Genomic DNA, 14120 nt, shown 5'->3' on the forward strand with positions numbered 1-14120 from the left:
TTTCCATTATATCACTGTATTAGCCAGGGCTTCTGTTACAAATGCTAGAAACCCGTTTTAAACTAACTCAAATCAAGAAAGGTCAGTATTGGTTCACAAACCCATATAGCAGCGAGAGGAAGGATGGGGCAGAGCTCAGTGACAGCAAGATCCAGGAATTCACACACTAATTGATCCCTCCTCCCTTTGTACTCTTCTTTCCCACTTCCTGTCCTTGCTTTCTTCCTCCCTTTTCTCTCCCTGCCCTTCCTCCATGCATGTTGGCTTCATTTTCTTCTACTGCAGGTAGGGTTTTGAAGGCAGGGAGTATAGCCATTGATAGATTAGACTTCATGTTCTACTGGTTTCTTGCTAGCAGAGAGGAAAGGGAATCCTCTCAACCAGCACTGGATAGAAAAATCCCGTGAAAAGAAAGAGTTGTACAACAAACATTGTGGCCAAGGGGATGAGATCTGTTATCAAAGGGAAAGTAGATCACCACTGGGGGATTTATTCTGAATCCAGTACTTTCCCCAGTGTAGTCTGCTTTAAGCAAAGCAGAGTTTGGGGTTCCCAGATCATTTTTGAGTATATACATTATTTTATTTTATTTATTTATTTATTTTTGCTGAGGAAGATTCGCTCTGAGCTAACAACATTTGTTGCCAATCTTCCTCTTTTTTTTTTTTTTTGCTTGCTTTTTTGAGGAAGGTTAGCCCTGAGCTAACATCTGTGCCAATCTTCCTCTGTTTTGTATGTGGGTTGCTGCCACGGCATGGCTGACAAGTGATATAGGTCCACGCCTGGCATCCGAACCTGGGAACCTGGGCCACCAAAGCGGAGCATGCTGAACTCAACCACTACACCACGGGGCCGGCCCCATCATTTTTTTTTTTTTTTTTTTTTTTTGTGAGGAAGATCAGCCCTGAGCTAACATCCATGCTAATCCTCCTCTTTTTTGCTGAGGAAGACCGGCTCTGAGCTAACATGTATTGCCAATCCTTCTTTTTTTTTTTTCCCCAAAGCCCCAGTAGATAGTTGTATGTCATAGTTGCACATCCTTCTAGTTGCTGTGGGACGTGGCCTCAACATCTGGCCCCATCATTTTAATGTTAAGGGACTTGTTAATGTTTAACTAGATTTTCTAGACTATTGGTAGTATTTCATTAAAACTCTGTCTTCCTTTATGTTATCTTTTAACCAGCATTTCTTTTCTTCAGAATACCTTAGGGGAACAAAAGAAGAAAAATATCAGTTGAGCCACTTTTTCTTGGTTACTCTTAACTGGGTTTTTAAAACTCATATTTTTCAGTAGGCTTTTAAAATAGAAGAGACATTTAAGTGACTTAGGATGCAAAATGCAGGTATTAGAAGTTACTTATGCCTTTATGCCATTATACCATTATGTGTGTGTGGTTAACAGTTTGGAAATAATTTACCTTAGTAGTTTGGAAATAATCTATTATGTGTTCATCTAGTTCCTTTAATTTTCTCCCCAAACAAGACCTGTATGCTTTCTATTAGACTGTGTTGAGTGACTATTGTTTTTAAGCTTTGCAAGTTGAGAAATTAGGCTCTCTGTGATCTGCTTTTTTCCCCATTTGAACCTTAGAGTTATTTACACAAACTTTGCCACTAAGCTAAAATGATTATTTTTATTTACACACACACACACACACACACACACACACACACACACACACACACACACACAATGGATTATATAATATGAAACCCCAGGTGAACTAAAGACAGAATGAGGTTTTCTTTTTTGGTAATTTTATTTCCATTAGTAGAGTATGAGTGCAGCAAATATTTCAGAGCAGTAAGAAGTAAAGGTGGTTTTGAAGCCATGTTCTAGGAACTTCTCTTGTTCCCCTGTGACCTTGGAGATTGGGGTCAGGAGATGTCCCTTGAAGAAATTAATGACTCTTTCTATTTTTTCCAGTATGCTCATTTCTGCAGTAGGTTTTTAAAACAAATATTTATACTCTTAGAGAGCCAATTCTTTACTTTTTGAAATCTCCTAAAATGATCCATTTAATCATTTTAATTCAGCTGTGAAATTAATGTAAAACTATCAGGATGATGTTTGTTTACAATGAAAGATTACTGTATAACAGACTTAGAATTTAGTGCCTGTTCTATGCCCAGTTTTTTGCATCTGTGAAATTAAGGAGTTGGACTCTCGATCTCAAGGGTCTTTTCAGTTTAAAGTTCTGTAATACTTTGATTCAGGACATTTCATTATTACTGCATTTTTCTGGTTTTTATTTCTTGTTTCTTTCCTTCCACATTGATTGTGATTGACAAAGCTTGCTGTATCTACTAGTTATAGGTCCAGAGAAAGTTCTTAGAGGAATGTTATATACCAGTAGAAGTCTTTGCTGCTTCATTTGTGGTCTCCTAGGATAAGATGAGAAACTACACTTTATACTTGTCATTCTGAATAGCCTTCTTTTTCTTTTCTTCATATATGGTTCAGATCTAATATTTGTATCCTAACAGTAGTGTCTTGAACCCAAGGACTCCCTGTATGTTTTCAAGGACTTCACGTCTGCATTTAGTTAATTTTATTCTAAACAATGCTGACTCTGTATAACACTAACTGGTGTTAATTCAGTTAAAAACCCTCATTTTTATCTTTACCTTTAAAAAATTCTCATTTTTATCTCTTCTTCTATCCTTCTTTTTTTTTTTTTTTTTTTTTTTTTTTTAAGATTTTATTTATTTTATTTTTTCCCCCCAAAGCCCCAGTGGATAGTTGTATGTCGTAGCTGCACATCCTTCTAGTTGCTGTATGCGGGACTCGGCCTCAGGATGAACGGAGAAGTGGTGCCTCGATGCGCACCCGGGATCCGAACCCGGGCCACCAGCATCGCAGCGCGCGCACTTAACCACCAAGCCACAGGGCCGGCCCTATCCTTCTGATTTTGCATGATTTGGCTCTGTCTGTACATAGCTTTAGCTTGATTGAGCAAACAGTAGGAAAATAAACCTTAAGGATTTGAGTGTATGCATAGAGATATTAAATTTCCTGAACTTTAAACAAACAAATAAAGCCATTTCTTTTGTGGTGATAGGGAAATGGAAATTTTAGGGAAAGTGAAAATTAGAGTTAAAAATAAATACTCTTTGTAGGTAATTACTTAAGACCATCAAGCTACAATGTATGGTTTCAAGTGTCCGTAAAAATACCTTATCTGGTCTATTATATTGAAAGTGAATAATTTACTCAGCAGTTATCAATTTACTAATTTAATTTGCTTTTGTATGTTTAAAAGTTTAGTTACAAACAAAACAACCCAACTTTAAGGAATTTATTACCATCTTAGTTTTTTCCTAATTTTTATAAAGCAAACAAAACCATAAGAATGGAAGAAATCATGAATTTTTTTTCTGGACTGTCTATCTTCCATGGTGTCAAGCAGAGACAGGAAGGAGTCATTAAATTTTTTTTTTTTTTTATTGTGGTAAAATATACATAACAAAATGTACTTTTTTAACCATTTTTACATGTACAGTTCTGTGACGCTAAGTACATTCACATTGTTGTGTAAAAGAAAAGACTCATTTAAGAAAAGGAAACGAAATGTTTTTTCCCCCAAAGTCAAGTTCATTGAATGCAACTTTTATCACTGAATTTTTGTCTAATAAATTCTTGTTTTTTGAGCTATCATCAGGAATTTCTGACTTTACTTTTATCATCCTTAAGGAGTTCTGAAAATGGAAGGCTTGCTTGGATGTAGACAAATTTCTCTACCATTTTATATATTAGTTAATTACATGATTTGCTGTGAGCATCTCTTTCATACTTTAGAAATATTTTAGAAAACAAGAGAATACCAAGTATGTGAGAAACAGTAAGAATTTTAGGCTAAGCTACGAAGATCTTGTCATTGTGTTGCAGAGGGGTAAGCTTGGCAGCAATCAAATATCTGAAGATAGTGTCTACATCTAAAAGTGCATTTCCAATATCAATTTAAGTTTATTACTTATATTGCCTTTTTTTCAATTACATTTCTTCTTTTTAATATTGAATCCTTTGTGGCACTTAAGATCACAATGCAGAAGCCAATTTATTCATTCTCTCATTCATTCATTTGACAAGATTCTTATAGTGCTTACCATGTACTAGGCACTGTTCTGAGTGCTTTGTAAACTTAATGCACATAATTCTCACAACAAGCCTATGAAGTTAGTAGTCTTATCCCCAGTTTATAGAAGAGGAAACTGAAGCAACGAGGGGATTCAATAACTTGTTTAAGGTCACCCAGCTAGTAAGTAGTAAAATCAGCATTTAAACTCAGGTAGTCTGGCTCTAGAGCCTGTTACAGTTCCTGCCTCTTAGAACCTTTCTTTCTGTCAACTCCAACTATGTTATTCTATTCCTCTGACTTGATTATTTTAATCTCTACAGAAGCAAAAAGACAGTACTTCCAGCATTCATTCCGTTTATGGCCCTATGTAAAGCAGATGGGAGGATTGGAACTTACCTTCTAACCTCCAGAAAAAAGTCAGTTAAAGGAAGCCCACAAGTTTCAAGAATGCATCAAATCTTCCTTTGTTTTCTCATAACAGAAGTGCTATCATACACCATGCTCCTGTATTTAAACTATGTTACTCCTGTGAATACCATGAATACCTTCACAGGCAGTTCTTGTGATTTCTAAGTTTTAGAAATCACTTTGAGGGAACAAAGGCCTCATAGCACTATAAAAACCCATCGTCTATGATTTTTTTCGTTGTCTAACACCCAAAACAATATTTAGGAAAAAGGACCTTAGGAAAAAAGATTTTAAAAAGACAACAAACTTCTTATTTTTCCAACAATTACAATTTAGTACAATTTACATCGCCTATATTATCTATGATTCATTAAAAATGTACCATTTTGTGTAATAATACTGTGTAGCAAAAGAGTCTGAAGCAGAGAACCTCATTTAATGCCACGTATCCAGTGTGTGCTTGCTTACTCTTGATAGTGTTACCAAAGATATCCTGGCAGTACTTAATCTTTCTTTGGATTCCTTTTGTTTAAAAGGCAAATGCTGGTATTTGGAGTTTTGACAGGGGTCCATTCATTGCAATTCTCATGAGCTGCTCTAGAATTGGACAAAGACTCAGAATTGAATAGCTGGAAGCATGCAAAGCCTTGTTCAGGGCTCTCAAATGCAGCTTTTAAAAAAAGAATTTAATTTCTTCTTTCTTGTGAACAGATTGAAGACCAACTTTCCATATACCAATCACTGCACAAATCCAGGCTATTTGTTAAGTCCAGTCACAGTGCAAAGAAACACATGTGGAGAAAATGCTAGCGTGAAGGTCTCCATTGAAATCGAAGGATTTCAACTACCAGTTACTTTTACATGCGATGGTAGGTTTGTAGTTCCCCAACCATCTTGTTTCACTCTGATTAGGGAGAAAATGTTTAAAATGTTAATATTATCATTCTTTTAATAAACCGACTCTATCATTGGGTATCCTTTTTAAAAAATTTTTTTTGTGTGTGGTAAAATACTTAACTTTCATTAGTTATCCTGTTCAAAAAATTGGCATTCATGTGGGTAGTTTTCTGGTTAGGACTAGTGGGAAAACAGTTTACCTTTATAACGACGTATTTCTCTGGAAAATCCTGAGTAACTTTGGTTAATCAGTGGCTCTTGGCCAGGGCCCCAAAGCCTTAGATAGAAAGACTAATTATAGTCCAATTTTTTATTTTCTTTTTTCATTTTATAGCAAAAGAATGCTTGTTTTTATCAAGAGCTGTCAGTGAAATTGAAATTCCAGTTGTCTTGCTAAGCTCCTCTAAGGAGAAGATAATTCTCCTTTGGTTCTAACGCTCCCTTCCAAACTTGATGTGGGTATCCTTTCTAGGGATGTATCCCCAAAGTCTGTAGGAAGTTTTGTTATAGTTTTAAAACTATAAATTTTTTGTTATAGTTTTAAAAACTACTTTTATTTTCTTTCATAGTTTATTGCTTTTCACAATGTATAATATTTTAATGGGATTCCAACAGTAGAGTAAGGTCCTATATTTCAACAGTACTTTGGCCCAAAAATTATGCCTTTTTTTTTCTTCAATGGTTATGACTAGGAATATGTCCAATATTTGGATACTTTGTAACTTTGTACTTTTCAAGGCCTTTTAAAAAATATAAATCTGAAACAAAAATGTTAGCCAACTATAACAATCATTTTCTTTTAGTTTCTAAAGGAATAGTTATTCTTTTTGAATATACTTTAAATTTTGGTTGGGAGAATCGTTTAAATCTAAGTATACGGTAAGAATTAATACTAAAATTGAAGAAAATAAAAAAAGCCCCTTGATTAAAATAAGCATGAGTAAGCATTGATAGCAAATGTTTTAATTTGTATCAAATTTCAACTTGATGATATCAAGAGCTGATTAATTTTTTTAAAAAATATTTCAAATGCCTATTGTTTGGTTTTTTATAAATGTGTACATTTATAATGTACATCTCTGTTAAGAAATATAACCATATTATGCTAGAAGTGGTTTGTGTGTTCAAATGATAAATGTTACCATACATTTGACTATTCAGAAATGTAGCCATTGTATTAGATAGAAGTTTTATGGCTTTTTCTGCCAAGCTGTTAATTTTGATGAAGTTTGAATGTAATTGCTGTCTTCTAAATTGAACCTAGGAGCTCTAAGTAGAGAAATGGTTACTTTGAAAAGTTACTTTAGTTTTTAATGTGTTGTAATCTTAGTATCCAGCTATTGCCAAGAACGATAATTGAACAATACTTCCTACTTGCTAGATTTTTATTCTTCATTGGAAAATTCAACAGGCAAATGTCAAGCATTTAAAATGATGGTTCTTTTTCCTAATGATTTGGTGTAAATCACTGTTTGCTAGATACTGCTAAATGTCCTTTTTGGAGGACTCTCTAATAGGGAGGTGGCTGTCTTAGTTTAGATCTGCCCTAATACAGTAACCACGAGCCACATGTGGCTATTGAGCACTTGAAATGTGGCTAATATAGATTGAGATGTGCTGTAAGTGTAAAATACACACTGGATTTCAAAGATGTAGTTCGAAAAGAGAATGTAAGATATCTCATTAGTAATTTTTAAACACTGGTTATCTGTTGAAATGATATTTGAATATATCTGGTTAAGTAAAACATATTAAAATTAGCTTTATCTCTTTCTTTTTATTTTTTTCAATGTGGCTACTAGAGAATTTTAAATTATATGTGTGACCTGCATTGTATTTCCAATGTATAGTGATCTTAGATTATAAGAAATACTATCTGAATAAGTGTATACCTAGAGTTAAATGAGCAAAATGAAAATGATGGCTAACTCTTTTACAGTGAGTTCTACTGTAGAAATCATTATAATGCAGGCCCTTTGCTGGGTGCATGATGACTTGAATCAAGTAGATGTTGGCAGCTATGTTCTGAAAGTTTGTGGTCAAGAGGAAGTGCTGCAGAAGTAAGTTTATATTCATTTAACTACTGAGCAACATCTTTGGAAATTTCATTTTTAAAGGCTTAAATTAGAAAAATTTCAAGTTAAATTTGTAATCCAAAAATACATTGGATCCTACTGAATTGATTCATTGGATCAGTAAACTTGTGTTAAGATATACTTTGTCTAAGACATCACGTCTAAGACAGTAGAGGGATTTCAGAGATAATTAAGATGTGGTATTGCCCTTAAGAAGCTTATAGTCTTAGATGGAAAGAGTGGTAGGCAATTGGTGGATAAGTGAATTTAATAGGTTTTTTCTTTCTGCAGAGAGTGAATAGACACATCATTATAGACTCCATTTTCCTTTTGTAGCATGCACTATTTATACACAGTGGTCACCTCTGATTTCCGTTTAGTTGCCTGAAATAATCATTATATGAATCCTTTTCTGAACCAGGTAATTGTTGTATCTAGCTTTTAATCTAGTTATTTTATAGATTTCATTCTCTCGGGCTACTAGAAATGCCCTGTCCCTATTTTTCTTATTTCCTCCTTTGTCTTCTTCTTCTTTCTTCTTTGCTTTGACTCTTCTCATGTGGAATTATTCCTCTATTTAAGTGCTCACACTTGGTTAAAAAACTATGTCTGTATTTTACCATTCTCTTCAATTTCTGATGCAGATAGAATTTATATTCTACCTTTATATTCACCTTTATAATTTCTAGTTTGAAGAGAATAACATTGATGAATAGTTAATATATTTTAACAGTAATCACTGCCTTGGAAGTCATGAACATATTCAAAACTGTCGAAAATGGGACACAGAGATTAAACTACAACTTTTGACCTTCAGCTCAATGTGCCAAACTCTGGCCCGAACCGTAAGTGTGTACCTTATAACTGAATCACATTTGGTCATTTGGTTGAATCTGAATAATTCTGCTAATTAGCCAATTTGCAGTTTGTACATTCTCCCAGATTTCTGGGACGGACTGGGGATGATAAACTCTTTAACCTCAACGGGATTCTTTTCAGCACTTGGGAGATTTTCAGTCATGGAGGATTGGGTAGCATACTACTCAGAGCTGGAGGCATATTTGAAAATCAAGGTGGAGGAATTAAAAGTTTTATTTGTAATAGTTGTACACAAGAATGAAAACATCAGGGTCAGTCAAAGAGAAATGAGGAAGAAGGAAAGATTTTGAAAACTAAATATGGTTTGGGGGAAAAAAGGATCCACAATGACCTTTGCACCAAACTGAGAAAAATACATTGTTTTTCACCAAATAAAAACTAATTCTCTGTTATAAAAATACAGTACTTTTTTTGAGGTTAAAGCAAAATAGAATGCAGGAAATTAGGCCTTTTTTATTACTGTGTGTAAACACTGGATGAATTTTAATCTTTAAAGAGAATTTTTCTTCATTTGGTAGAATTTTGGATGGAAAAATATCATTTTTACTTTCTCTTTCCTTTACTTTCTTAGGTTTTGCTCCTGTGTTAGAATTTATTTCAATTGGGTGGAAGCTATTTCACAAAATTCAGTACATTTTAGCAGTCAATAACTTCTCTTTTCAGTTTCTTAAGGAATGATGTTCTTGAGTATATTTGCATAGTAAAGGACTTATGGTAGAAGAGACCAGTACCTTGCTTATTGGGGTAAGGTAGGGGGAACTTGATTATCATTAGAAAAAATAATGCAGAAATTGAGATGATCTCTTTGCAGTCTGGTCCCTACCCCACCTTCGTTTGGCTGTCAGCCATCTTTAAAAGTGTTTTTAGCTGTATTCTCTCTATATAGACCAGAAGTGGTTTTTGCTTTGGGAGCTATTTATATATCAGAAGCTAGACCTAAAGCATTTATGTTTTTTCATTTAAAAAGCAAAATTTTTTTTTGGAATATTGATTTACTTTTTTTCTGAGTCAATCATAAATAATGTTTAATTTTGACATTATTTTAGCCTCAGTTCTGAAAATCACTTTAATTTTAAGAATTTGTCATACACTTACTATATTTAATTTGGCAATGGAGGACCAAAGAATGGATTTGATTTTTTTGTAAACATTTGTGTATATATGTTTGTTTAGGCAGAAGATGATGAAACACCTGTGGATTTAAACAAACACCTGCATCAAATAGAAAAACCTTATAAGGAAGTCATGACAAGGTGTGGCATCTAAAGCATTGATTGCAGGTTTTCAAACTTTGCTTTTGGATGTTAATACTTCTATTTTGGTGAATAAAAACAATCCTTTTTGTGTACAGTGTCCTTCAGCCACAATACCTGTTCTTTATTTCAGACACCCTGTTGAAGAACTTTTAGATTCTTATCACAACCAAGTGGAACTGGCTCTTCAAATTGAAGTAAGTCTTAATTCATGTCTTGGCATGATGCCTTAAAAATTTTTGTCTCTGTTCTCTCTTAAATACTAGTATTGGCATTGGATTAAATGTTTTAGAAGGACTATTTAAACTGTATTCTTGATGTTGATGTTTGATGACTTGTTTTCTTATTGTATATAATAAGACCCAAGTTATTAATAAAAATTCTTTTTTTTTTTTTTGTGAGAAAGATCAGCCCTGAGCTAACATCCATGCTAATCCTCCTCTTTTTGCTGAGGAAGACCAGCTCTGAGCTAACATCTATTGCCAATCCTCCTCTTTTTTTTCCCCAAAGCCCCAGTAGATAGTTGTATGTCATAGTTGCACATCCTTCTAGTTGCTGTATGTGAGACGTGGCCTCAGCATGGCCAGAGAAGCACTGCGTCGGTGCGCACCTGGGATCCGAACCCCGGGCCGCCAGTAGCGGAGCGCGCACACTTAACGGCTAAGCCACGGGGCCAGCCCTAAAAATTATTAATACGTAACGCTTGAGTCAGTGTGATTACTCTCACTTCAATTCAGCCTTACTACTAAGAGGAACCTTTAGTTCAATTCGGAAAGCCTTTGTCAAATGCTCGCTATATACTTGCTGCTGGAGTTATGAAAGTGAATAACCTAGTCCTAGCCTATCAGGAACTTAAAACTAGCGATGGGGAATTTAAACAAAATTTCAGTATAGTATGGAAAATGTAGTATAGAGGTATGCATTGGGGTTCTTTGGGAGATCAAAGAAGGGTACTTCTCCCAACTTGAGGGTTCAAGGAAGGTGTGCTTATCGTAGGAGTGGTGAGAAGGGGTTGAATTCTGTGATATGTTTTTTTTTATTGATGTTTTAATAGTTTTTAACATTGTGAAATTTTGGGTTGTACATTTTTGTTTGTCCATCACCATGTATATGTCTCCTTTCACCCCTTGTGCCTGCCCCCTACTCCCATTGCCCCTGGTAACTACAGTACAGTTCTCTCTGTCCATGTGTTGGTTTATATTCCACATATGAGTGAGATCATACAGTGTTTGTCTTTCTCTTTCTGGCTTACTTCACTTAACATAATACCCTCCAGGCCCATCCATGTTGTTGCAAATGGGACGATTTTGTCTTTTTTTATGGCTGAGTAGTATTCCATTGTATATATATACCACATTTTCTTGATTCAGTCATCAGTCGAGGGACACTTAGGTGACTTCAACTTCTTGGCTATAGTGAATAATGCTGCAACGAACATAGGGGTGCATAAGCCTCTTTGGATTGTTGATTTCAGGTTCGTTGGATAGATTCCCAGTAGTGGGATGGCTGGATCATAGGGCATCTCTATTTTTATTTCTTTGAGGAATCTCCATACCGTATTCCATAAAGGCTGCACCAGTTTGCATTCCCACCAGCTGTGTATGAGGGTTCCTGTTTCTCCACATCCTCTCCAACATTTGTTGTTTTTTGTCTTGGTGATTATAGCCATTCTAACGGGTGTGAGGTGATATCTTAGTGTTGTTTTTATTTGCATTTCTCTGATGATTAATGATGTGAACATCTTTTCATGTGCCTATTGACCATCTGTATATCTTCTTTGGAGAAGTGTCTGTTCATTTCCTCTGCCCATTTTTTGACTGGGTTGTTTGTTTTTTTGTTGTTCAGTTGTGTGAGTTCTTTATATATAATGGAGATCAACCCCTTGTCAGATGTATGTTTTGCAGATATTCTCTCCCAGCTGTGGGTTGTCTGTTCATCTTGATTCTGGTTTCGTTTGTCTTATAGAAGCTCTTTAATCTGATAAAGTCCCACTTGTTTATTTTTTCTTTAGTTTCCCTAGTCTGGGTAGGCATGTCATCCGAAAAGATTCCTTTAAAACCAATGTCAAATAGTGTGTTGCCTATATTTTCTTCTATGAGTTTTATAGTTTCAGGTCTCACCTTCAGGTCTTTGATCCATTTTGAGTTAGTTTTTGTGAATGGCGATAGCAGATGGTCCACTTTCATTCTTTTGCATGTGGCTGTCCAGTTTTCCCAACACCGTTTATGGAAGAGACTTTCCTTTCTCCATTGTATGTTCTTAGCTCCTTTGTCGAAAATTAGCTGTCCATATACGTGTGGTTTTATTTCTGGGCTTTCAATTCTGTTCCATTGATCTGTGTGTCTGTTTTTGTACCAGTACCATGCTGTTTTGATTACTATTGCTTTGTAGTATGTTTTGAAGTCAGGGATTGTGATGCCTCCTGCTTTGTTCTTTTACCTTAGGATTGCTTTAGCTATTCGGGGTCTTTTGTTGCCCCATATGAATTTTAGTATTCTTTTTTCTATTTCTGTGAAGAATGTCATTGGGATTCTGATTGGGATTGCATTGAATCTGTAGATTGCTTTAGGTAATATAGACATTTTAACTATGTTTATTCTTCCAATCCACGTACATGGGATATCTTTCCATTTCTTTATGTCATCATCAATTTCTTTCAATAATGTCTTGTAGTTCTCATTGTATAGGTCTTTCACCTCCTGGTAAGATTTATTCCTAGGTATTTTATTCTTTTTGATGCAACTGTAAATGGTATTTTTGAGCTCTCTTTCTGTTAGTTCGTTATTAGCATACAGAAATGCAACTGATTTTTGTAGATTGATTTTGTACCCTGCAACTTTGCTGTAGTTGTTGATTATTTCTAATAGTTTTCCAATGGATTCTTTAGGGTTTTCTATATATAAAATCATGTCATCTGCAAATAGTGAGAGTTTCACTTCTTCGTTACCTATTTGGATTCCTTTTATTCCTTTTTCTTGCCTAATTGCTCTGGCCAAAACCTCCAGTACTATGTTGAACAGGAGTGGTGAGAGTGGGCAGCCCTGCCTCATTCCTGTTCTCAGAGGAATGGCTTTCAGTCTTTCCCTGTTGAGTATGATGTTGGCTGTGGGTTTGTTATAAATAGCCTTTATTATATTGAGGTACTTTCCTTCTATTCCCATTTTGTTGAGAGTTTTTGTCATAAATGGATATTGTATCTTGTCAAATGCCTTCTCTGAGTCTATTGAGATGACCATGTGGTTTTTATTCTTTGTTTTGTTGATGTGATGTATCACGTTGATTGGTTTGCAGATGTTGAACCATCCCTGCATCCCTGGTATAAATCCCACTTGATCATGGTGTATGATCTTTTTAATGTATTGCTGTATTCGGTTTGCCAATATTTTGTTGAGGATTTTTGCATCTATGTTCATCAGCCATATTGGCGTGTAATTTTCTTTCTTTATGTTGTTTTTGTCTGGCTTTGGTATCAGGGTGATGTTGGCCTCGTAGAATGATTTAGGAAGTGTTCCATCTGCCTCTATTTTTTGGAATAGTTTGAGAAGGATGGGTATTAAATATTCTTTGAATGTTTGGTAAAATTCACTGGAGAAGCCATCTGGTTCTGGACTTGTATTTTTTGGGAGGTTTTTGATTACTATTTCAATCTCTTTACTTGTGATTGGTCTATTCAGAGTCTCCATTTCTTCTTGGTTCAGTTTTGGGATGTTGTGTGAGTCTAAGAATTTATCCATTTCTTCTAGATTGTCCAATTTGTTGGCATATAATTTCTCATAGTATTCTCTTATAATCCTCTGTATTTCCATGGTATCTGTTGTAATTTCTCCTCTTTCATTTCTAATTTTATTTACTTGAGCCTTTTCTCTTTTTTTCTTAGTAAGCCTGGCTAAGTGTTTGTCGATTTTGTTTATCTTCTCAAAGAACCAACTCTTTGTTTCATTAATCCTTTCTACTGTTTTTTTGGTCTCAATTTCATTTATTTCTGCTCTGATTGTTATTATTTCTCTCCTTCTGCTGACTTTGGGCTTTGTTTGTTCTTCTTTTTCTAGTTCTGTTAGGTGTAATTTAAGGTTGCTTATTTGGGCATTTTCTTGTTTGTTAAGGTGGGCTTGTATCGCTATGAGTTTACCTCTCAGGACTGCTTTTGCTGCATCCCATGTGGTTTGGTATGGCATATTTTCATTTTCGTTTGTTTCCAGATAGTTTTTGATTTCTCCTTTACTTTCATCAGTGATCCATTGGTTGTTCAGTAGCATGTTGTTTAATCTCCACATTTTTGTCACTTTCCCAGTTTTTTTTTGTGGTTCATTTCCAGTTTCATAGCATTATGGTCTGAAAAGATGCTTGTTATGATTTCAATTTTCTTAAATTTATTGAGGCTTGCTTTTTTCCCAACATATGGTCTATCCCTGTGAATGTTCCATGCGCGCTTGAGAAGAATGTGTAGTCAGCTGTTTTTGGATGGAGTGCTCTGTATATGTCTACTAGGTCCATCTCATCCAGTTTTTCATTTAAGTCTACTATTTCTT

The 14120-nt window shown here is 35.0% G+C and overlaps 1 protein-coding gene across 3 annotated transcripts in view; it reads left to right on the forward strand.

The window, feature by feature from the left end:
• Window positions 1–14120, forward strand: part of PIK3C2A (phosphatidylinositol-4-phosphate 3-kinase catalytic subunit type 2 alpha) — a 106105-nt gene that overhangs the window by 42356 nt on the left and 49629 nt on the right. For all 3 annotated transcript variants that reach the window (XM_004418476.3, XM_087433150.1, XM_087433151.1), the window contains exons 4-8: window positions 5199–5356; window positions 7324–7444; window positions 8193–8304; window positions 9512–9591; window positions 9725–9788. In XM_004418476.3, the coding sequence (XP_004418533.1) occupies window positions 5199–5356; window positions 7324–7444; window positions 8193–8304; window positions 9512–9591; window positions 9725–9788 (535 nt within the window). The remainder of the gene's footprint in view (window positions 1–5198; window positions 5357–7323; window positions 7445–8192; window positions 8305–9511; window positions 9592–9724; window positions 9789–14120) is intronic.

The sequence above is a fragment of the Ceratotherium simum genome, chromosome 7, assembly GCF_057802395.1.
Source record: "Ceratotherium simum simum isolate JZ-2026a chromosome 7, ASM5780239v1, whole genome shotgun sequence".
NCBI classification, from domain to species: Eukaryota; Metazoa; Chordata; class Mammalia; order Perissodactyla; family Rhinocerotidae; genus Ceratotherium; species Ceratotherium simum.